This window comes from Phacochoerus africanus, chromosome 1, assembly GCF_016906955.1.
Source record: "Phacochoerus africanus isolate WHEZ1 chromosome 1, ROS_Pafr_v1, whole genome shotgun sequence".
NCBI classification, from domain to species: domain Eukaryota; kingdom Metazoa; phylum Chordata; class Mammalia; order Artiodactyla; family Suidae; genus Phacochoerus; species Phacochoerus africanus.
The window spans coordinates 242,254,697-242,280,114 of record NC_062544.1 but is presented as its reverse complement, the minus strand read 5'-3'; the positions used below and the strand labels follow the sequence as shown (position 1 = coordinate 242,280,114).

The window sequence follows — 25,418 nt, the reverse complement described above, 5'->3', positions numbered from 1 at the left end:
CCAAAATCAGAAATCATGAAAAGAGGTGGGTACAAATGCACAACACTGGAGATGAACTTGCAATTAAGAGAACAACAACCTAAAACAATCTCATATACGTATAGACTCATATCAAAACTTCAGAATGACTGCAAACCAAAAATCTACAATTGATACACAAACAAGGAATCTCTGGAGAAGAAATATATCTCATAGTAAATAAGTGCATAATTCACCATAAAGGGAATCATTTGACATGATTCTTGGAATGCTGAAGTCTTCTTAGATCTGATTCTGATTTCCTCTCCATCAAAGAATTTATGATAATTATAATTAAATAATGCAACTGTACAATTAAATAATATAGTTCTACAATTGTATTATTAATAACCATTTCTCCCCATGGTACAATGTAAGGTCTATAATGTCTTGTTTATCACATCACCTAGAATGGTGTAATGCCTATATTGAAGAATCAATATGATGTAACAAATTGTGAGGACATATTTATATAATTACACTGTTTTTTAACCATTTTATGCATTTTATATTTTACTTACTTTCAGAGGGTGTATTATGTTTGTGATTCTTACCAGTTAAGTTATTCTTTTTATTATGCTATATAACATATTTAATGGTATATAAGGCTTTCTTCTTTATAAATTTTAGTTGCATAATGTAATAATTTTAATATAATGCTGATTATTAAAGAAAGATTGAAATGTAATAGATAATACTAAATAGTAAAGATGAAAGCCATACAAAATGGGATAAAGTATAGAATAAATTTCCTATTTGTCTTGGCATATTTTCCATTCCACTTCTCTAGAGGGAGTCACTTAATCTGCTTCTTAAGATCAATGATATAATAATCTGTGTGAATGTAACTGTGTTTAAGTGTATGCATTTTATTCTGTAAAAAAAAAATAAATATGCATGCAAAAAAAAGAAGATGTGGTACATATACACAATGGAATATTACTCAGCAATTAAAAGGAAAGAAATATCAGCATTTGAAGCAACATGGAAGGACCTAGAAATTATCATGCTAAGTGAAGTCAGTCAGACAATGAGACACCAACATCAAATGCTATCACTGACATGTGGAATCTAATAAAAGGACACAATGAACTTTGCATAACAGATACTGACTCACAGACTTTGAAAAACTTATGGTTTCCAAATGAGACAGGTTGGGGTGTGGGAGGATGCACTGAGGGTTTGGGATGGAAATGCTATAAAATTTAGTTGTGATGATTGTTGTACAACTATAAATGTAATAAAATTCATTGAGTAATTTTATAAAACCACATTCAGATATCACCTCACACCTGTCAGAATGGAAATCGTAAAAACACAACAGTTTTTGGTGAGGATATGGAGAAAACAGAACCCACATACACTATTAGTGGGAATGTAAACTGGTGCAGCCAGTATGGAAAACAGTATGGAGATTCCTCAAAAAATTAAAAATAGAACTGCCAAACCCTCCAGGAATCCCACCCTTTAGTATTTATCTGAAAAATAAAAAAAAACACTAATTAGAAAATATGTTTGCACCCTTATGTTCATTGCAGCATTATTTACAATAGCCAAGATATGGAACCAACATAAGCAATAGATGCATAAGTAAAGTTGATGTGATATATATGATATATACATACACACACATAAATATCCATACATAATGGAACATTATTCAGCCATTAAAAAATGAAATCTTGGCATTTATGACAACATGGATGGACCTACATGGTACTACGCTAAGTGAAGTAAGTCAGATGGAGAAAGACGAATACTGTATAATCTCATTTATACATGGAACCAAAAGAAAAATTGACAAACATAACAATACAGAAGCACTTATAGGTGCAAAGAACAAACAGATGTTGCCAGAGAGGAGAGCATTGGGGAGGAGGAAAGAAATTGGTGAGGGATATTAAGAGGTACAAACTTTCAGTTACAAAATAAGTTACAGTTATGAAATGTCCAATGTGGGAAATAAAGTCAGTAACTATGTAATAAAAAAATTAATAGAAAACAACAATGAAAGCAAGAACTAGCCTTTTGAAAAGATAAAATTTATAAGCCTTTCCCTAGCTACTCAAGAGAAAAAAGAGAGAGGCCCAAAATAAAATAAGAAATGAAAGAGAAGAAATTACAACTAATATCACAGAAATTCAAAAAATCATGGGAAAACTATGAACATGCCAAAAAACTATGAACATGCCAAAAAATTAGAAGAAATAGAAAAATTTCTAGAAACATAGATCTTCTACCACTAAATCAGAAAGAAATAGAAAGTAAAAACAGACAAACCACTAGTAGTGAAATTGAATTAGTAATGAAAAAACTAGCAAACAGAAGTCCAGGAGTGAAAAGATTCACAGGATAATTCTCTTATATATAAAGAAGAGCTAATACCTATTCTTCTCAAACTATTCCAAAAAATTGAAGATGAAGGAAGACTTCCAAATTTGTTCTCCACGTCCACCATTACCTTGATACATAAACTAATCAAAGACACTCCAAAAATATTACAGACCTATATTTTTGATGAATATAGTTGCAAAAATCCTCAGCAAAACATTAGCAAACATAATTCAACAAAATATAAAAAGGATCATACAGCAAGATCAAGTGGGATTTATTTTAGGGAAGCAAAGATGATTTAAGATTCACAAATCAATCAATATGATACACCACATAAAAAAGGGAGGATAAAACTCACATAATCATCTGAATAGATGCAGAAATTCAACATTAATTTATAATAAGAATTCTCAACAAAGTTGTTATAGAGGTAACATATCTCAATGTAACAAAGACCATATTTGACAAAACCACAGGTAATATTATACTCAATGGTGAAAAGATGAATATTTTCCTTTCAGATCCAGAACAAGACAAGGATGCCTACTCTCACCACCTCTATTGAACATAGTGTTAGATGTCCTAACCACAGAAATCAGACATGGCAAAGAAGTAAAAGTCATATAATTAGAGGTCAAACAATCACTCTTTTCAGATGACATACTATATATTGAAAACCTAAAGTCTCCACAAATAAACTATTAGAATTAATAAATGAATTCAGTAAAGTTGTAGGATACAAGATTAATATACAGAAACCTGTTGCATTTCTTATACTAATAATAAGCTATCAGAAAGAGAAAGCAAGAAAGTAATCTCTACTATAATCACACCAAATATAATAAAATATCCAGGAATAAATTTAAACAAGGAGGTTAAAGACCTACACCCTGAAAACCATAAGCCATTGATGAAGGAAATTGAAGATGATACAAATAAATGGAAAGGTATATTATGTTCTTGTAATGGAAGAATTAATATTGTTAAACTCCACACTATTGTACTGTATTTGTCCAAAATACCCAAAGCAACCTACAGATTTAATGCAAATCCTTTAAAAATACCAATGGCTTTTTTTTTACAGAATTAGATCAGATAATTCCAAAATTTATATGGAATCATAAAATACCCTGAATAGCTAAAGCAGTCTTAAAAAAAAGAACATAGCAAGAAGTATCATGGTTCCTGACTTCAGACTATGTTACAAAGCTACAGTAATCAAAACAGTATGGTATTGGCAGACTAACAGACACATAGATCAATGGAAGAGAATAGACAGCTCAGAAATAAACCCATGCACATATAGACAATTTATGCACAACAAAGTAGACAAGAATATACATTGGAGAGGAGGCAGTCTCTTCAATAAGTAGTGCTGGGAAAACTGTACAGCTATATGTAGAAGAATAAAACTAGGAACATTTTCTCACACTTGATATGAAAATAAACTCAAAATGGCTTAAAGATCTAAATGTAAGACCAGAAACCATAAAACTCCTAGAGGAAAACATAGACAGAACACTCTTGACATACATTGTAATGATGTACTTTCGAATCTCTTTTATGGAGAAAGAAAGAAAAACAAAAATAAAGAAATGGGACCTAACTAAACTTAAAATCAATCACACAGCAAAGGAAACTGAACAAAAGGAAAACACAACTTACTGAATGGAAGAAAATATTTTCAAATGATATGACTAATAAGGGGTTAATATCCTAAATACAAAAAGACTTTATACAACTCAACATAAACAAACAACCTGACTAAAAAATGGTTAGAAAACCTGTATAGACATTTTTTTTCATAGAAGACATACAAATCCTAACAAGCACATGAAAAAACACTAATTGTCAGAGAAGTCCAAATCAAAACCACAGTGAGATATCACCTCACATCTGACAGAATTCCTATCATTAAAAAGAACACAACAAATTTTTGGTGAAAATATGGAGAAAAGGGAACCCTTGCACACTGTTGGTGGGAATGTAAATTGGTGCAGCCACTGTTGAAAACAGTATGGAGGTTTCTCAAAAAATTAAAAGTAGGACTATCACAAACCCCAGCAATTCTGCTCCAGGATATATATTTGGAGAAAATGAGAAAACTGAGTTGAAAAGATACCTGAACCCCAATGTTCATAGTGGCACTATTCACAATAGACAAAATATGAAAGAAACTTGAGTACACCAAGAGTTGAATGGATAAAGAAGATAAAGTGTATACACAAAATGGAATACTACTTAGCCATAAAAAATGAAATTTTCCCTCTTCCAATGTCAGATAGATCTGGATGGTATTGTGCTTTGTGAAACACATCAGACAGACAAAGACGAATATTACATGTTTTCATTGATATGTGAAGCCTGTAAAAGAACACAAATTAATACATATGGAAAAACAGAAATAGACTCACAGATATAAAGAACCAAGTAGTGGTTACTGGATGTGGGGAGAGAGCAGGGTGGAAGGGCTAGATAAGGAATAGTGGATTATGAGGGAAAAACTGCTATGTATATATAAATAAGCTATAAGGATATATTGTATAAGCACTGGAAATACAGCCAATATTTTTTTCAGCTTTTTTGAGATATAACTAGTACACAAAAATATACATAATTAATGTATGCAATTTGGACATATGTATACACTCATTAACATTACCAAAATCCAGATAACAAACATATCCACCACCTCTAAATGTGTCCTTGTGTCCCTCTGGGTTTTTTTTTTTTAATTTTTTGTTATGATTCATTTACAGTGTTCTGTCAATTTCTGCTGTACAGCAAAATGACCTAGCAATACATATATATATATACATTCTTTTTCTCACATTATATTCCATTACAAGTGATTAGATACATAGTTCCCTGTGCTATACAGCAGAATCTCATTGCCTGTCCACTCCAAATGCAAGTTTTCTTCTACCAGCCCCAGATTCCCAATACATCCCATCCCCTCCCCTCCCCCAAAGATAAGATTAATAATGATTTTTGTACATTAATTTGGGAAAAATTAACACCTTTAGTAGATTTTTTTCTTCCTATTTAGGTAAAATGATAATTTTTCATACATTAAACAAATTTTTATGCCTTTCAGTAGTTTTACATTTCTACCAAATACCTATAGCTCAAACATATTTCTTTTTTTAAAAAAATTAATTAATTAATTAATTAATTTTTTTTAAAAAATTAATTAATTAATTAATTAATTTTTTTGGTCTTTTTTGCTATTTCTTTGGGCCACTCCCACGGCATATGGAGGTTCCCAGGCTAGGGGTCGAATTGGAGCTGTAGCCACCGGCCTATGCCAGAGCCACAGCAACGTGGGATCGGAGCCGCGTCTGCAACCTACACCACAGCTCAAGGCAACGTGGGATCGTTAACCCACTGAGCAAGCGCAGGGACCGAACCCGCAACCTCATGGTTCCTAGTCGGATTCGTTAACCACTGCGCCATGACGGGAACCCCTCAAACATATTTCTTACCAAATTTAATCATAGACACACAGATAAACATGATAATGTGAATATGTGTGTAAATGTGTATATGTGTGTAAATGTGTATGTGTGTGTGTGTGTACTCACACACACACACACACACACACACACACACACACATATACAGTTGACCCTTGAATAATTCTGGAGTTAGGAGCGATGATCCTGCACTCAGGTGAAAATCTGATATAATCTATATTTTTCCTTCTAAATATTTAGTAACCCTCTGTAACTGTGGTGCTGTATCCATGAATTTGAGCAACAGTGGATCATGCAGTACTACAATACTTAATTTTTTTTAATTTATTTTATTTTATTTTTTGGCGGCACCCATGGCATGTGGAAGTTCCTGGGCTAGGGAATGAACCTGCACAGCAGTTGCAACCTATGCCACAGCTGTGGCAATGCCAGATCCTTAATCTGCTGCATCACATGTGAACTTCCAGTACTGCAGTATTTAATACTGAAAAAAATAAGACTATAAGTGGACCTGGGCAGTCAAACCTGTGTCACTTAAGTATCAACTGTATTATAAATTTCTCTTTCTTAATTAAATATAGTTGATTTACAATTTCTGTTGTACACCAAAGTGACCCAATCACACACAGTTCCCTGTGCCTGTACAGTAGGCTTTCATTGCCCATCCATTCCAAATGTAACAGTCTGCATCCCAAAACCCCAAACTGCCTGTCTGTTCATCCATTTCACTTACTTACCCTTCCCCCTGAGGAACCAAAAGTCTGCTCTCCTTGGCCATGATCTATTTTTGTTTTGTAGTTAGGATCATCTGTGCCATATTTTAGATTCCACAAATAAGTGATATCATGCGGTGTTTGTCCTTTTCTTTCTGCCTTACTTCACTTAGTATGAGAATCTCTAGTTCCATCCATGTTGCTGCAAATGGCATTCATTAGTTTGTCTTTTTTATGGCTGAGTAGTATTCCATTGCATATATGTACCATGTCTTAATCAATTCATCTCTCAGTGGACATTTTGGTTGTTTCCATGTCTTGGCTATTGTGAATAGTGCTGAGATGCACATAGGGTTGTATGTATATTTTTGAATGAATGTTTTGTTTGGATATATGTCTGGGAATGGGATTGCTGGATCATATGGTAGTTCTAAATTTAGTTTCCTGAGGCACCTCCATATGGTTTTCCATCTTGTTTATGCATTCCCACCAACAGTGAAGGAGGGTACCCTTTCTCCATACCATCTCCAGCATTTGTTATTTGTTGACTTGTTAATGATGGCCATTCTGACAGGTGTGAGGTGATATCTCACTGAAGTTTTAGCTTGCATTTCAGTATTAGTGTTGTTGAACATTTTTCATGTGCCTGTTGTATGTCTTTTATTTATTTTTTTGTCTTTTTGCCTTTTCTAAGGCCGCTTTCCGTGGCATATGGAGGTTCCAAGGCTAGGGGTCTAATCAGAGCTGTAGCTGTCGGCCTATGCCAGAGCTACAGCAACACAGGATCCGAGCTGTGTCTGTGACCTACACCACAGCTCATGGCAATGCCGGATCCTTAACCCACTGAGCAAGGCCGGGGATTGAACCCACAACCTCATGGTTCCTAGTCGGATTCGTTAACCACTGCACCACAATGGGAACTCCTCTTTTTTGAAGGAACGTCTTTTTAAGCCTTCTGACCATTTTTCAGTTGGGTTGTTTGTTTTTTGTTGTTAAATGGTATGAGTTGTTTGTACATTTTGGAGATTAGGCCCTCATCTCTTGCATCATTTGCAAAGATTTTTTTATCCCATTCTGTGGGTTGTCTTTTCATTTTGTTAATGGTTTCCTTTGCTGTGCAAAAGCTGTTGACTTTAATTAGGCCCCACAGATTTATTTTTGTCTTTACAGTCATTATTTTAGGAAGTGGATCCAACAAGATGTTTCTGTGATTTATGTCAAAGAGCATTCTGCCTATGTTTTCCTCTAAGAGTTTTATAGTATCTGGCCTTGTATTTAGGTTTTTAATCCATTTTGAGTTTATTTTTATGTAGAGCATTAGAGAATCTTCTAATCCATTCTTTTACATTTAGGTTTCCAGTTTTCCCAGCACCATTTATTGAAGAGACTGTCTTTCTACCACTGTGTGTTCTTGCCTCCTTTGTCATAGATTAGTTGACCATAGGTGCTTGGGTTTATTTCTGGGCTTTCTTCTCTGTTCCATTGATTTGATACTGTAAAGTTTGGGAAATCAGTCATTTCAAAATATGCAGTTAAAATCAGTACAATTTTCCAATGGGCTCATTGAAGATTTGTTAAAATAAAATCCTTAACATCATGCACATATTTGGACAAATTAGCTTCAATTCTAGAACTTTATAATTATAGATTTTTACAAACTTGCCAGAGAAACACCCCACATGTTTTTCAAATGAAGAACATAGGAAAAGATACATGAGATAGTATTCAATTAAAAGTATTTGTGAAAAATGTGTAGCAGTATTAAAATAATATATATAAATTTTAAATAAATTATATGTTTATGTATATACAATACATATGTAAATATACAATATAGCTACATGCATTGGTTAAAAGTGGAAGAAAACTATCCCCAAAGTTAACTGTATTTTTCAGTAGTTAGTGAGTTACAGCAATTTGTTTTCTTTGTGCTTTTCTCCATTTTCAATTTTTCTATAATCAAACTGTAATTTTTCTACTATTAAACTGAAATTGCTTTTTGAAAAAAGAAACAAGCTATAAAAGTAATAGTTGCAAAAGAATATGTTCAAAATGATATGTTGATTAGCCTGTAATGCCCAGTAGATTAACTTTATTCTGCAGGGACTCTTTTGGTAGCATTGAGGGAATTTCAATATTATCTTCACAAACAAATTTGAAGATGGGAGGATATAAATACCTTTTTTCCAAACTATATTTCTCAAAGAAGATTAATATGAGATGAATAATTGTTTTTGACATTTTTGTTCTTGTACTTTGAGATCTTCATTATAGTTTATGTTTTATGGCATCTCTGTACCTTCTTACTGGGACTGGGTGAGAATGCAGTGCTTTATTTTATTGTCATTATTGTTTCCATGAAAAGAGAGAACATATTATTTTAGTTTTGAGAATTTCTAAGGACTGTCAAAATATCTGAAAAAGTTTTCAAATGATTTATCTACCAAATGGAACAGAATTCAATCCTGAACTGAATAGTTAAATAAGTATTATATCCAATCTTCTGAAACCTTTATGGATACAAGATAATTATTTATACAATGAAGATTTGAATTCATGCTATTACATACAAAGTCTGTGGACTTAACTGCTATACTCTGAACTTACTAAACAGCAAAGAGTAGTCATAGTCTCACAGGCTGTGTGAAGATGGTCCTTAGAAAATCAGGGCTTTACAGATGAGAACCTTACCTTAAGACAAGGTCATAAATTGGTTTCAGGCATAATCATGTAGTAATTTAGAGATGGAATTGAGATTAAAATCTCTAGAAATTTTGTTACCTTTTTTGAACATTTTCTTTTCCAGGGTAATGAGTTATAGAATCAATCTATTTAATACTCTGTGTCTGTAGAAGTAGAATTCATCTGGCCTTTACTGTAATGTCACAGAACCTGGAAGATTTTCCAACAGCGAAGAACCCTAGGGTTATGGGGCTTTTAAGGGGAGTCTATGCCTTTGTCTTAAACCTGGTTCTTGTTTAGATTGTACTTCTCTGGAAATATTCAGGAAAGAATACACACATCTATTCTGAGGCACGCCTCATTATTTTATTCTAGGCAGAATGTAACATGAAGATAATTTGGTACTTTCAGTGACTTGACAGCAGTGTGCATACTCAGTGACTACTGCCAACGTACCAGCCTCTCTTTTTGTACTTTCAAAAGTCTGATATAAATATCAAACAAATTTTCTCTTTTCCTATTCCTTATGAAAGTGCAGAACTGTTTTCCTCAACACAGCCGCCTTTTTTAAAGGAAAAATCTTCTATATATTTACTGTTCAAAGATTATTCTCATCAGAACTGAATTCACAAACTCTACCTTGCTCAGATTTTATATACTGCTTTCTTTATTTTAATGACAATCCAGGCACTTTGAAAAAATGTTTCATGCTAGCAAAGACTTGACAGTGAAATCTTCAGCTACGTTCTATAGCACTGGTGACTAAGTTATAAAAATAGAAATGACTCTCACTTTGCTGGACATGTCATAAAAGCCAAGGAGCTGTGAATCCAAGCCTTATAAATATTCCCTTGCATGTTTGTATACTTAGATCAGATATTTCTAAATGGCTATACCTTTAGATACTGAGATAGGAATTTGAAAGCACAAAACCAATTTTACATTCAGAATTGTGCATACTTTGTCATTGATGAAATGCACGGTGATGATGTGGACTTAGGTTTACCCCTTGGTTTCCATAGGCTTTAGTTTTCTTACTTACTTCCCAGGTTTATAAAACTAACAGGCATATATATAACTATATATATAGTTTTTTGTCCTTTTTAGGGCTGCACCCACGGCATATGGAGGTTCCCAGTCTAAGGGTCTAATTGGAGCTGTAGCTGCAAGCCTACTCCAGAGCCACAGCAATGCCAGATCCGAGCTGCGTCTATGACCTACACTACACTTGCTAGCAATGCCAGATCCTTAACCCACTGAGCAAGGCCAGGGATCGAACCCAAAATCTCATGGTTCCTAGTTGGATTCATTTCCACTGCACCACCATGGGAACTCCCCTAACAGGCATATTTTTAATTTGGGGATATTTTCTTCCTTGTCTATCTATCTTCATGTTAGCCATTGCCTACTAATATATTTTATCTTTTCTCCTTATTTGATCTGGATTTAAACAAAATTTAAAATTTTACTATTACAATTGAATCCAGATAGTGAAAAAAAAAAAGACTATTCTTTCTCTCGTGGTGTCTTTTGTAAGGTTACATTCTACCTTGATAGTCTCATTTGAAATCTCAAAAAAAGAGTAGGGAAGGAAAATCTTAAAATTGTTTTAGAATTATATGCTTCTGACATATTAAAAGCCTTCTTGCTTAACTGAATGATTATTGTCTACATTGGCATATAGAATCCTAGCTCTTAGATTCTTCCCAAATCTGCAGGTAAGATGGCTAATATCTGGTATTGTCCCTCGTCTTAAAGGAAGTGTTATTTTAACATCATCAATGAAACAGAGTTTCTATGCATGACTGAGCAAGGAATGACAGTGTTCTAACTTAGGAGGCACTAAATAAGTGATTGATGACTGAATTATTATGTTCACATATAAGATTTATTGAGTAAAGTCAAAAAGAGATTATTTGAAATTTGGTGTTTTCAAGAATATATCACTGTGAATTTTTGATGAATATATAATCAAGCAACATAATTACAATGGATGAAAATAGTAAAAGTGAAATTTAAACTGTCTTACTACCCTACCTATTAATATCTTAGTAGGAAAAAATGGTACATATAAGTATTACAAAGATAAAGTCTGTTTTTTGGTTCAATAGAAAATTTGTAAAAAAGTTCTTGAAAAATGGCAAAAACACTTTTGAAACTGAATGAGTCTTGCTTTTTAAAGACTGTGGAATAAAACATATTATTTTGTTATTCTTAATTTTGTACAACATTTTACTGTTAATATATTCAGTTTTAATGTATTTATGAGTGATAAATTTTGGACTAAGTCACCTGGTATCTATAGCCTCCTTCATAAACATCTTTGTATATACATATCTTTGTATATACATCTTTTTATATACATAAACATAAGTATATACATATATAGAACCTTAAAAAAATCCTTCCTCCTAAATAAAATTCTTTATAATATACTTAATCCTCTTAAGCGTGTTTTAAAAACAAGAAATCCTGTGTCTTCATATCTATTTGGTAAGGGGCATATGAAATTAAATAAAAGTGACATTGCAATCTTATGTATGTTTTCATGAAACTTGACTGATTGTTTTCACTTCAATTCGCAAATTGCAGTGATCAGCCTGAATAGAAGGATGGAGGCAAACAAGACACTGGTGACTGAGTTTGTCCTCACAGGACTTACAGATCTTCCAGGGCTGCAAGTCCCTCTGTTCCTGGTATTCTTGGTCATCTACCTCACCACCATCGTGGGAAACCTTGGACTGATTTTTCTCATCTGGAAGGACCCCCATCTTCACACCCCCATGTACTTATTCCTGGGCAGTTTAGCCTTTGCAGATGCTTGTTCTTCATCCTCTGTGACTCCCAAGATGCTTGTCAACACCATAGACAAGAGTCAAATGATATCTCTCCTTGAGTGCATGGCCCAATACTACTTTTTTGGTTTCAGTGCCACCACAGAATGTTTCCTCTTGGTGGTGATGGCCTATGACCGCTATGTAGCCATATGCAACCCCTTGCTTTATCCAGTGGTGATGTCCAATAGACTCTGCACTTGGTTGATAAGTGTGTCATATGTACTTGGTTTTCTGCATCCTATGATTCATGTGGGATTGTTATTTAGATTATCTTTCTGCAGGTCCAATATAATACATCATTTCTACTGTGAAATCATGCCACTTTTTACAATTTCTTGCACTGACCCATCTATTAATGCATTGGTGGTTTTTATCTTTTCCACTTTCATACAGGCTTTTACTTTTATGGCCATCATAGTTTCTTATACTGGTGTTCTCTTTGTCATCCTGAAAAAGAGGTCTGAAAAGGGCAGTAACAAAGCCTTCTCTACGTGCAGTGCCCACCTGCTCTCTGTTTTCTTGTTCTATGGCACCCTCTTCTTCATGTATGTGCGTCCTGGGTCCAGCCTAGATCAATATCAGAATGAAATGTATTCACTGTTCTACACAATCATAATTCCCCTGCTAAACCCATTTATTTACAGCCTAAGAAACAAGGAAGTTTTAGGTGCACTTAGAAAAATGATAAATAAATAAATAAATAAATATTTATTGAAAACTTATTATTCTTTCCTTTTTACTCTCTGTTTAAATAAAGTATAATAACTGGCCCTGGGTTTTATACATAAGGAATGAATAAGCAGTTGTTGAATAATAATATTTCGACTAGATATGCTTGTTAGTTATAAATGAAGATGATCAACAAAATAATTGATGAACAGGGTAAGAGCCGACATCACTTACTTCTTGTTGTTGGTTTAAAACCATCCTTATGAGTGAAACTGAAGTCTCCAATTTTCTAAGTTTGTAATATGTACGAGCTCTTCTGTTCCCAGGTATACTATACTCATTTAAAAACTCTTCATAGGGAGTTCCTGCTGTGGCTCAGGGAAAATGAACCTGATTAGTATCCATGAGGATGAGTGTTCAATCCCTAGCCTCACTCAGAGGGTTAAGGATCCTGCGTTGCTGTGAGCTGTGGTGTATGTCACGGACATGGCTCAGATCCCACCTTGCTGTGGCTGTGGTGTAGGCTTGCAACTGTAGCTCTGATTCGACCCCTGGCATGGGAACTCTCTATGCCATGGGTACGGCCCTTAAAAAACAAAGAAACTCTTTAGAAATTTATTTAATTTAATTAAATTAGTTAATTCATTTTGGCCATGCCCATGGCATATGGAAGTTCCCAGGCCAGGGATCGAACCTTTGCCATAACAGTGATCTAAACCACTGCAGGGAGAAAACTAGATTCTTAACCTATGGCACCACAAGAGAATTCCCACATTTAAAAACACTTATGAACTTACGTCTTTTAAAGGAAGACTAGAGTTTGTAAATCCTTTGTTTAGAAAGTACTCGTGCCCTCCTAAATAATTCTTGAGCATGTAATTTTTCAAAAACCTCTCTTTAGGAGTTCCTGTTGTGGTGCAGCAGAAACGGATCTGACTAGGAACCATGGGGTTGCGGGTTTGATCCCTGGCCTTGCTCAGTGGGTTAAGGATCTGGCATTGCCGTGAGCTGTGGTGTAGGTTGCAGATGCGGCTCGGATCTGGCATTGCTGTGGCTGTGCCACAGGCTGGCAGCTATAGCTCCTATTAGACCCCTAGCCTGGGAACCTCCATATGCCATGGGTGTGGCCCTAAAAGGACAAAAGAGACAAAAAACAAACGAATCTCTCTTTAGTTAATGTTTACAATGAGTCAAATAATTTACACCAGGGTAATACTGTTAGACTACAACAACATGTATCTCTCTTGAGACATTTGAATGAATATTTCTATGAGTTTTAATAGCAATTTTGTAAATTAGCTTATAGTTGTGTTGCATTCCTTAAAATATATAAAAATTTAAAAATACTTAAAAACAATGAATTTTTCTATAATATAATAAAAAAGTTTTGAGATTTTAAAAACTTCTTAATTTATTAAGTATGCTTACTGAGTACCTTATTCCTCACACATATGCCAATTGAATATATACATATATATATTTTTTTCTGGAATTGATAACTACCTGAAATAGTTATGTATGCTTGATAAAATTATAATTATATAACTTAAGTGGATTTTTCCTTACAAAAGCTATGCACGTTTTCCATCTGCTCCTTTTCTCTTTGCCTCCTGACTTTGTTATATTTGGCCTTGGCCTTGTGAATACCTAGTGAAAAATAAAGGAAAAGATGTCCCCATGTATATGACACATTCTCCTCATCCCTTGCCTAATAATTGATTTGAGGAAACATTTGATTTGTGGGATAGAGAACCCCAAAGCCCAAGGTGGGCATATGGCCTTCAGCACAGTACATTTAGGCCTAGTTTGCTCAGACCCTGGAGCTTGTCATGCAGCTGAGCTTTGCCTCTGCTCTGAGGGTTCATTCTAAGCAGGTTGCTTCTTGTGGTTGGAGAAGCTTCGTGGGAGTTCCTGTTTCCATATCTCTATAGTCAAGGCTGTTGACAAACTTTTTTTTCCCCTCTCTCTCTTTTATTTTAAATGTGGCATACAGGTCATTTAAACTTGGATATTACACAGCTGCTCCATGTGAATACATAGTCATTCCCTGTCTCCTTTATCTCTTTATTATTTCAGGCAGTGTGGTGCCTGAGCCCATGCTTTTAATCATTGCCCTATGCTGCTTCTATATTATTGTAATGTCTTATGTGAGGGGGTGGAAAATGCCAGATGGGAGAGGAAAAAGAGCCAAGTGTGACTGAGAACAATTATGTATGTGAGTAAGAGTAAAACAAGAGACCAGAATAACCTGATGCTCATGGTTGAAGAGGCACAGGGACAGGATGGAGCCAGCCAAATCCCAAACTGCTGCTTCTCACATAACACTTACCCTGGGACTAAGGGAGCAGAATTAAGTCTCTGGATGTGCTTCCTAACTTTTTCTTTTAAAAAGTTCAAGTCTCTGTGCTAGGTTTTCCATAGGATCCTGTGAGCTTTTTGCAGAAATTTATTTTTGATACATTGGACCCTTTCATAATAACAGAATTAATGAGTAAATGTCATCAACCATGACTTTTACATTTTCTTTTTCTTCACCCAGAGAGCACAGGCAGTGGTTCTCACTCTTGGTTATCAACACAAACCAAGAAAATTAGAATCTCTAGGAGAGGGTTTCAAGGCTTTAGTAGTTTTAGAAAACCTCTCCAAGTGATTCTAGTGTGCAGCCAGTGTTGATAATGACTGGAGAAATTGTCAAACTTATCAAGCTTTCCATGACTATAGATGACTATCATTGAGTATAGAAGCTTCTGAGTAGGAGCTCCCATCGTGGCTCAGTGGTTAACGAATCTGACGAGGAACCATGAGGTTGTGGGTTTGATCCCTGGCCTTGCTCAGTGGGTTAAGGATCTAGAATTGCTGTGAGGTGTGGTGTAGGTTGCAGACATGGCTTGTATCCCGCATTGCTGTGGCTCTGGTGTAGGCCAGCAGCTACAGCTCTGATTCTATCCCTAGCCTGGAAATCTCCATATGCCGAGGGAGTGGCCCAAGAAATGGCAAAAAAAAAAGAAAAAAAAGAAACTTCTGAGTAATTGCTACAATAATTTATCTATCAAAAAGTCTTCTTTATGATAGTTTATCTCTATTTCTCAGTGTTTTGAAGGGGCAAGAGAATAATGATATGTAAATGACATGATTATTGCAGTGTTTTTTTGTTTTGTTTTTTTTTAGGCTCACAAATGCGGCATATGGAAGTTCCTAAGCTGGGGGTCAAACTGGAGTTAAAGCTGCTGACCTACACCACAGCCATAGCAACAACAGATCAGAGCCTCATCTGCAAACTACGCCACAGCTCGTGACAATGCTGGATCCTTCAGCCACTGGGCAGGGCCAGGGATCTCATTTCTGATGAGCCACAATGGGAACTCCTTAGTGTGCATTTTTATTTGAGGCAGTTGTTCTCAATTCTAGTGACATGAAGGAATTATCTAAGGCCCTTTAAAGATAAATATTCTCTGACGTAATCTCCGACCAGTGAAATCAAGCTCTCTATGGATGAAAGTGTTTACTAAGTGTTTAATTTATATAGGTGGAGTATATAGCCTCTATAAATTCTTATTTTTGTACTTTTGTTATAGTTGACTGACAATATTCTTTCAATTTCTACTGTATAGCAAAGTGACCCAGTCATACATATATGTATATTTTTTTCTCATATTATCTTCCATCATATTTTATCACAAGTGATTGTATATAGTTCCCTGTGTTATAGAGCAGAACCTCTTTGCTTATCCATTCTAATGTAATAGTTTGCATCTACTAACCCCAAACTCCCAGTCCATCTCACTCTTCCCCCTCGCCTTGGCAACTATAAATTTCTTTTCCATATCTGTGAGTCTGTTTCTGCTCTTAGGTTCATTTGTGCCATATTTTATATTCCACATATAAATGGCATCATATGGTATTTGTCTTTTTCTGACTTACTTCACTCAGTATGTGCATCCATGTTGCTGCAAATGGCATTATTTCATTCTTTTTTATGGCTGAGTAGTATTCCATTGTGTATTTGTACCACATCTTCTTAATCCACTCATTTGTCAATGGACATTTAGGTTGTTTTCACGTCTTGGCTATTGTGAATAGTGCTGCCATGAACATGTGGGTGCATGTTGTCTTTTTGAATTGTAGTTTTGTTTGGATATATGTTTGGAGTGAGATTGTATAACCTCTTTATAATATTTAATTGGTAACTTAAGCAGAAGAGGAGCCAACAGTATAAGATTTTTCACTTGAGTTTGTTATTCTCAACTTCAAAAGCATGAGCCCACAGGTGTTGGATTCAGCAGATCCTTGGTGGGTCTGAGACTCTGCTTTATTCAGAAGCATCCCAGGCAAATCTGATGAAGGTGAGTCTTGGACACATTTTGAGAGAAAAAGCACTAAGATGTTCAGGCACTCATGCCACCACACTAGAGTTTGAATTCTGATTTCTTCTTAATAGTAAAGCCTACTTGCTGTGGTCTGAATGTTTATGCTACCTCAGCATTCATATGTTGAAATCCCAAGCCTCGAAGATGATGGTATTCAGAGGTAGAACCTTTAGAAGTTGCTTAGTTCATGTGGTGGAGCCCCCATGAATGGATTAGTACCTTATAAAAGAGGTTTCAGAAGGATTCCTAGCCTCTTCCTCCAAGTGAGGACACAGTGAGAATGTGAAGGTTATAAAGTAGGAAAAGGAGTTTCATCAGAGTTCAATCATTCTGGCACCTTGATTTGGACTGCCCAGCCTCAAGAAATGTGAGCAGTAAATTTCTGTTGTTCATAAGCTATCCAGGATATGGAATATTTTTTATAGCTTGCAAAAGAGACTAAGACACTAACTCACATTTAATTATTACTTCAAGCCTTTCAAAGTGTTTTCATCTGAATTATCTTAGTTTAGCAGCCACTTCGGAAGAATCAAAAAGTGGTTGTATTTCTTCCATTTACAAGTTAGGCAGCCTGGAGAAGTGGAAAAGCACAGGATGTCAAATAAAAAGACCTATTATTTTTCCCTCAGATGAGGCTAAAAGTGATCACAATAGCCTCCATTAAATCTGCTAGTACATAGAGAGAAGAAAGAATGGGTGTTTGATGCTAACTTAATAAGTACCTTAATTTCTTCATTTGTACCATGGGGATAATATGCAATTCTGTCCAGGCTGAGCTGATCATGTCATCAATATATGTGGAAGTACATTACAGAGAATATATCACTGTATAAAAACAGGTTTTATTTTTGTGAGGAAGGTTAAGATTCAACTTTCCCAAGGTTACATAACCAATAAAGGGCGTTTCTTAGAGGAGAAACACTGTTATAAGTCATTGTCTTAGTTTGCCAATGTGATCATTCCTGAATTCTTTTCATTTACATCAAGGTAATGTGATAAATGTCACATGTTTCAACATACGGAAATTAAAATGGTTTATATGAAAGATATTTTTGAAAATTAAATGCAAGATATAAATATGTTATGCTAATTATTACACTTTAATAAACAAATATATTAAAATTAGTCTTAGGAGACTTTAAAAAGAATGTATCTGTAAAATACCTCTTTGAAAGAAAGACTTCAAAAAGGAAACATTGCCTCAGATTAACATTTTCTGTCAAAAAATAATTTGATCAGTAAAGAAATAGAAAAATCCATTACTTGTACAGCGTGAGAGACAAGATTCAATGCACCAGACAGAATTTGGAGAAATTTGAATTTTAACTGACCAATATTTTTCCTTTCAAAGAAGACTCCAGCCTAGGGTCTATAATGAGAGCCACTCAAGTATATTTGCAGACTGAATGACCAGACTATTCTAAATAAATGATACCTTAATCACTAACAATTTGTTTGCATCTAAGAAGAAAATTTTTACTTTAAGGGGACTTGGAGAAGCCACTCTGAACTGGCAAAGTCAAATGCATCTAAACATTGTTTAGCTATTTTCTTAGAATTTCTTCTTCTGTTTTATGGTAACTTTCAAACAATTTTGTCATCCTCATTTTTGTCTTGTGTTACAGATGCTAGTTACAAAATATGTAATAAAAGATAGAGTTAAAAATTACAAATTTAGGGAGTTTCCTTCAAGGCTTGGCAGGTCAAGAACCTGACTAGGATCCATGAAGATGTGGGTTGGGTCCATGAGAATGTGGGTTGGATCCATGGCCTCATTCAGTGGGTTAAGGATCTGGAATTGCTGTGAGGTGTGGTGTAGGTTGCAGATGCACCTTGGATCCTGCATTGCTGTGGCTGTGGCATAGGCCAGCAGCTGTAGCTCCAATTTGACCCCTAGCCTGGGAACTTCCCTATGCCACAGATGCCATCCTAAAAAGCAGAAAGAAAATTTACTTTTTTTACCAATTTAAAGTAAAAGTATCTAAATTGGAAGGAAACTGTCATTGTTTGCTGATGACATCACCTCTACATAGAGAACCCTAAAGTTTTCACCCCAAAATTATTAGAACTAATAAATGAATTCAGTAAGATTTCAAATAAAAGATTAATACACAGAAATCTGTTGTATTTCTATACAATAATAATGAAATATCAGAAAGATAAAGTAAAAAGATATTTCTGCTTAAAATTGTACCAAAAAACCCCCTATTAATAAACTTAACCAAGGAGGTGAAAGACATATAATTAAAACTATAAAATATTCATAAAGGAAACTGAAGATGAGTCAAAGAAATGGAATGATATTCCATGCCCTTGAATTGGAAGAATCAATATTATTACAATGGTCATACTACACAAAGCCATCTATAGATTTAATGTAATCCTTATCAAAATATTCAGGACATTTCCCACAGAACAAAAGCAAATAATCCTAAAGTTTATATGAACCACAAAAATTAAAAAAAGCAATCCTGAGGAAAAAAGAACAAAGTTGTAGGTATAATACTCCCAGACTATACTACAAAGCTACTATAATCAAAACAGCATGGTATTGGCACAAAATGAACACAGAGATCAATGGAAGAGAATAGAGAACCAGAATAAACCGACACAACTACAGTCAGATAATCCATGACAAAAATGGCAAGAATATACGATGTGGAAAATACAGTCTCTTTGACTGGAAGCCACAAGTAAAAGAATGAAATTAGAACATTGTCTAACACTGTATACAAAAATAGACTCAAAATAGTTTAAAGATATGAGACTTGAAACCATAAAACTCCTAGAAGAGAATATATAAAAACATTCTCTTGCATAAATCACAGCAGTATTTCCTTAGGTCAGTCTCCCAAGGCAAAAGAAATAAATGGAAAAATAAACACAAAGACCTAATCTAACTTAAAAACTTTTGCATAGAAAAGAAAACAATCAAAAAATGAAAGATAACTTATGGAATGGGAGCAAATATTTGCAAATGATGTGACTGACAAGGGGTTAATAACCAAAATACACAAGTAGCTCATAAAATTCAATAGCAAAAACTACAGACAATCCAATAAAAAACTTGGCAAAAAACATGAATAGACATTTTTTCAAGGAAGACATACAGATGGCCAACAGGCAAAGAAAATATGCTCAGCATTACTAATTATTAGAAAAATGCAAATAAAAACCATAATTAAATATCACCTCATATCAGTAAGAATTTATATCATCAAAAAGGCTACAAACTATAAATGCTGGAGAGGATGAAGAGAAAAGGAAGCCCTCCTAGAATGTTGGTGGGAATGTAAATTAGTACAACCACTATGGACAAATCTATGGTGGGTCCTTTAAAAATCTAAAAATAGAACTTCCACATGACCCAGAATTTCCACTCCTGGGTATATGTCTGGGAAAAATGAGAACATTAATTTGAAAATATGCACCCCAGTGTTCATAATGGTACTGTTTACAATAGCCAAGACATGTAAGCAATGCAAGTATGCATCAGAAATGACTGAATTAAGAAGATGTGGTATATATATGCAATGAACTATTACTCAGCCATAAAAAAGAGTGGACTATTATCATTTACAGCAACATGGATGGACCTAGAGAATATTATGCTTAGTGAAATGTCAATGACAAATACTGTATGATATCACTTACATGTGGGATCTAAAAAATAACACAAATGAACATATATACAAAACATAGACTTACAGACATAGAAAACAAACTTGTGGTTACCAAAGTGGAAAGGAAGGAGGGGGGATAAATTAGGTGTAAAGGATTAATAGACACAAACTACCATAAAGTAAATATACAATAAGGATTTACTGTATAGCACACGGGATTATACATAATATCTTGTAATAACCTGTAATAGAATATAATCTGAAAAAATAATGAATTATTATGCTGTATATCTGAAACCTACACAATATTGTAAATCAACTATATTTTAATGAAAAAATTTTAAAAATTACCACTTTAAAATTCCTAATGATGTAATTGATTCTGGCAAAGATAATCAAAGGATGCTAGCTAAAAGGTGGATGGGGGCAGGGAATATTTACAAAATGCTAAAGAATCATATCATTAATTACTTGCTGGATGTAAGGAGAAATCTGGCTATTATTACCTTAACCCACAGATCACAATGAGTCTCAGTAAAAGTGAGACAAATAGACTTTCTGAACTTCCTGATGTGATGAAATATGAAGTTCATAACATCATCTGTGAAGTTATCTTGCCAAAAATGTTTAATCAAACCTTCAGATATAATTTCCATTGAGAAGAGAAAAATACAGGAAGTAGGAAAATAAGTCAATTAAACAAAATTAAACAAAAGTCCATAATGTAGTACCTTCCACAAGACAATTGACAATTGGTCCATCTCTCCAGTAATTCATTGGCATTAGGGAAAAAAAAAAGATTAACAAGAAAAACAAAAACAAGGAAGGGAAATAAATGAGATGGCTCTGGATTAAAAGTCTTGATAGATACAATATATAAATGCAATGTAAATGACAGTTTGAGAACAATGGGAGAAATATAACTATAGACTGATTACTAGATGGTATTGGGAGAGTGCCATAAATTTGCTGATGTCCAAATGGTATTATGGTTGAGAAGGAAAATGTCCATGTTTTAAAGATGCAGTCTGAAGTGTTTAGTTTTGAAGTGTCATAATGTCTATAATTTTCATGAAAATATTTAAATGTTTCTCTTTAAAACATGTAATTCCTATAGGTTTTTTCCTTCCAGGTACTATATCTCATTTACTCCACAAAAGTCATGATTTTCTGGTCCTTATGCCAACTTGCAGATGGTATGAGCTTGATGAAAAATTGTTCTATGTACAAATTTAAATGGTTCTTATCACAAATTAGCAATAGGATAATGCATATCTCAGTTTTGCTTACACAAAATACCATGTCCTGACAAAAGAGCTTATCTGCTTTACCTGTGAATAATGAAAATAATCAACACAGATACTTAAAGTCACTTTTAATGAGCCCTTGTTTTCAGTCAATTTCAGGGTTAAGGGTTGACATTCATCCTCTCACTTGATTCTTACAAGTACCTTGTAGTGCACATTAATAACTTTGAAAACAAGGAAATCAAGGCTTAGAGAATTAAAGTTATTAACCAAAGTCTTAGATGCCAAGCTCAATTTAAATCTAAGGCTGATTTAAAACTAATCTTTCCAAATTCTATGCTCATTATCAACTCTGCTACTCTTCCTCCCCATTACTATCAAATTTTACTGAATTCCTATCCTTACTGAACTTTAAGAACATAAAGTATAGATTCAATTTTAGAACCAACTTTAAGATATATTGCAAGGTCAGGCATGAAACACATCTTTATTTTTTCTTGAAAATTCTTTTGACTTAAAAAAAATCCATTTTGCTCTTCCAGCTGAATTAGAATTCACTAGTCAAACATTCTCCCAATGATTTTGTTTGTGATTATGTAAAATTTATACATTAATTTGGGCAATTTAGCACATTTACTAGATCACGTCTTTCTGTTTAAATAAAATTATGAATTTCATACATTAAACAAAATTTTACACCTATTAGTAGTTTTACATTTTTGCCAAATTCATATGTCAGGCATATATCTTTCCAAGCTTGAGAAAACTGAGATATAAATGATTGTATATTCATAACTACAGATTTTTATGATAATGATGTAGCCAGGGAGATAATCCAAAAATTTTTCAAACTAATAACACAGAAAAATATGAAAAAAAATTCAATTGAAATTATTTGTGAAAAATTATGTGTAGCACTACCATAATATTATTTATATAGAGAGATATTTATATAAATTATATGTATATAAATGCATATATGATTTCTATATGTAAGAAAATTATTAACTGTAATAATCATTGGTTAGTGAGATTAGAACAACTTTTTTTCTTTGGCTTTCTACATTTTCAATTTTTCTACAATTAAATTATAATTCCTTTTTTTTTTCAAAATTGTCATTTTTGGACCACTAAGGCTTTATGTTTTTTATTTGTTTTTAAATGAAAGAAACAAGCTATAAAAGTTATAGTTGCAAAATATGTTTGAAGTAATTTGTTGATTAGCGTATAATGACAAGTAGGTTGACTTTATTCTAAAGGGAATCTTTTGATAGCATTGAGGGAATTTCATTATTATCTTCACAAACAGATTTGAAGATGGGAAGATATAAATACCTTTTTCTTCAAAGTGCATTTTCCAAGAAAATTAATTTGAGATGAAAAATTATTTTGACATTTTCATTCTTGTGCATTGAGTTCTTCATGAAAAGTCTACATTTTATGGCATCACTGCATCTTCGTATAGGAATTAGGTAAGAATGCAATGCTTTGTTTTATTGTCATTATTCGTTCCATGACAAGAGATAGAACATATTCACTTTTAGTACTGTGAGTCTCTCATGAGCTGTCAAAATATTTGAAAATTTTTTCAGATGATTTATCTTCCAAATGGAACAGAATGAAATCCTGAACTAAATAGTTAAACATTATGTTCAATTTTCTGAACCCCTTTGTATGTATCTATAGAATGAAGCTTTGAATTCATGCTGTTACATAGAGTCTCTGAGCTTAAATGCTATACTCTGCTGCTACCTAGTAGAGAGGAATCATAGTCTCATAGACTGTGGATATATGTTCCTTAGAAAGTCTAGTGTTTTACAGATGAGAACCTTAAGACAAGGTCATAAAGTGGTTTTAGGCATAATAATTCAGTAATTTAGAGATAGAACTGAGACTCAAAGCTTCAGAAACTGTTACATTTTTGTGAATATTTTCTTTTCCAGGGTAATGATTTATAGAACCAATCTATTTAATACTTTGTAAAAGTAAAATTCACTCTGGTCTTCGCTGTATTTTCACAGAATCAGGAAGATTTTCCAACAGTGAAGAATCATGAGGTTATGGAATTTTAAGGGCAGTGTATGCCCTCCTTGTCAATGTGGTTCTTGTATAGATAGTTCTTCTCTAGAAATGTGCAGAAAAAAGGAGCTCATTGCATCTGCTGAGAGCTAGACCTCATCGTGGTATTCTCTGAGGAGTATAAAGTAAGGGTAATTTGATATTTTCAATGATTTTACCACAGTGTGCTTATTCAATGGTTACTGCTAATACTACATACTATTTGTTAGTGTTTTAAAATGTCTAATACAAATCTCAAACAATTTTCTCTTTTCCTGTTCCCTATGATGATTCAGAAGAACTATTTTCCTCAAAGTAGGCTCTCTTCTAAGGAGAAACCTCTATATATCTTTCTATGGAAAATACCCTAATTCTTATATATATTTACTGTTCAAAGAATATGTCAGAACTGAAATTTTCACGAACTCTATATTCCTTAAATTTTACACATTATTTTCTTTCTTTGAATTACAAGGCAGGCATTTTGCCTTTTTTTCCCCCTTAGGGCTGCACCTGCGGCATATGGAGGTTCCCAGGCTAGGGGTCTAATCGGATCTGTAGCTGCTGGCCTATGCCAGAGCCACAGCAATGCTAGATCCGAGCCGTGTTTGCAACCTACACCACAGCTCACTGCAACGGCGGATCCTCAACCCACTGATCGAGGCCAGGGACTGAACCCACAACCTCATGGTTCCTAGTTGGATTCGTTAACCACTGCACCATGATGGGAACTTCACAAGGCAGGCACTTTGATAAAATGTTGCAGAATAGCAGAGACTTGACAGTGAAGTCTTAAGCAATGTTTTACAGAATTAGTGACTAGGGTATAGAAATAAAAACATGTGTTGGAATGACTCTCACTTGGATGGATATGTCATGAAAGCCGGGGATCTGTGAATCCAAGACTTGTAAGTATTCCCTTACATGGATATATACTTAGATGAGCTGTTTCTAACTGGCTAGACCCTGCTTTACATAACTGAGGCAGGGATTTGGATGCACAAAACACATTTCATGTCTAGAATTGTGCATAATTTGTCATTGATGCAATGCATTGTGATGATGTGGACTTAGGTTTACCCTCCTGGCTTTCTAGTGGATCTAGCCTTCTCACTTGCTTCCCAGGATTATAAAACTCACAGGTATATTTTTAGTTTTGGCCTCTTTTCTGCCTTGCCTGTCTTATTTTGGTTATTGCCTATTAATGTAGTTGATCTCTATCCTTATTTGATTTGGATTCAAACAACATTTGTGATTTTTTACTATTTAAATGGAAACAGCTCCAAAATATTGGCTATTTCTCCCACTGTGATGTTTTAATCCACTTACAAACATCTTTTGTAATGTTTTAATCCACTCTGATTTTGGAAGTCCCAGTTGTAATCTCAAAAACA

General features: G+C 34.2%; 1 protein-coding gene across 1 annotated transcript; it reads left to right on the top strand.

Moving 5' to 3' along the window:
- The first annotated feature begins 11,835 nt into the window (after window positions 1-11,835).
- LOC125113435 (olfactory receptor 5AC1-like) lies at window positions 11,836-12,756 on the top strand. The gene has a single exon (XM_047756155.1). The coding sequence runs from the start codon at window positions 11,836-11,838 to the stop codon at window positions 12,754-12,756; it is 921 nt and encodes a 306-aa protein (XP_047612111.1).
- Window positions 12,757-25,418: the final 12,662 nt, after the last annotated feature.

What these genes read in the sequence shown, in the direction of transcription:
- LOC125113435 (XM_047756155.1), top strand. Translation starts at nt 11,836, where the DNA reads ATGGAGGCAAACAAGACACTGGTGACTGAGTTTGTCCTCACAGGACTT.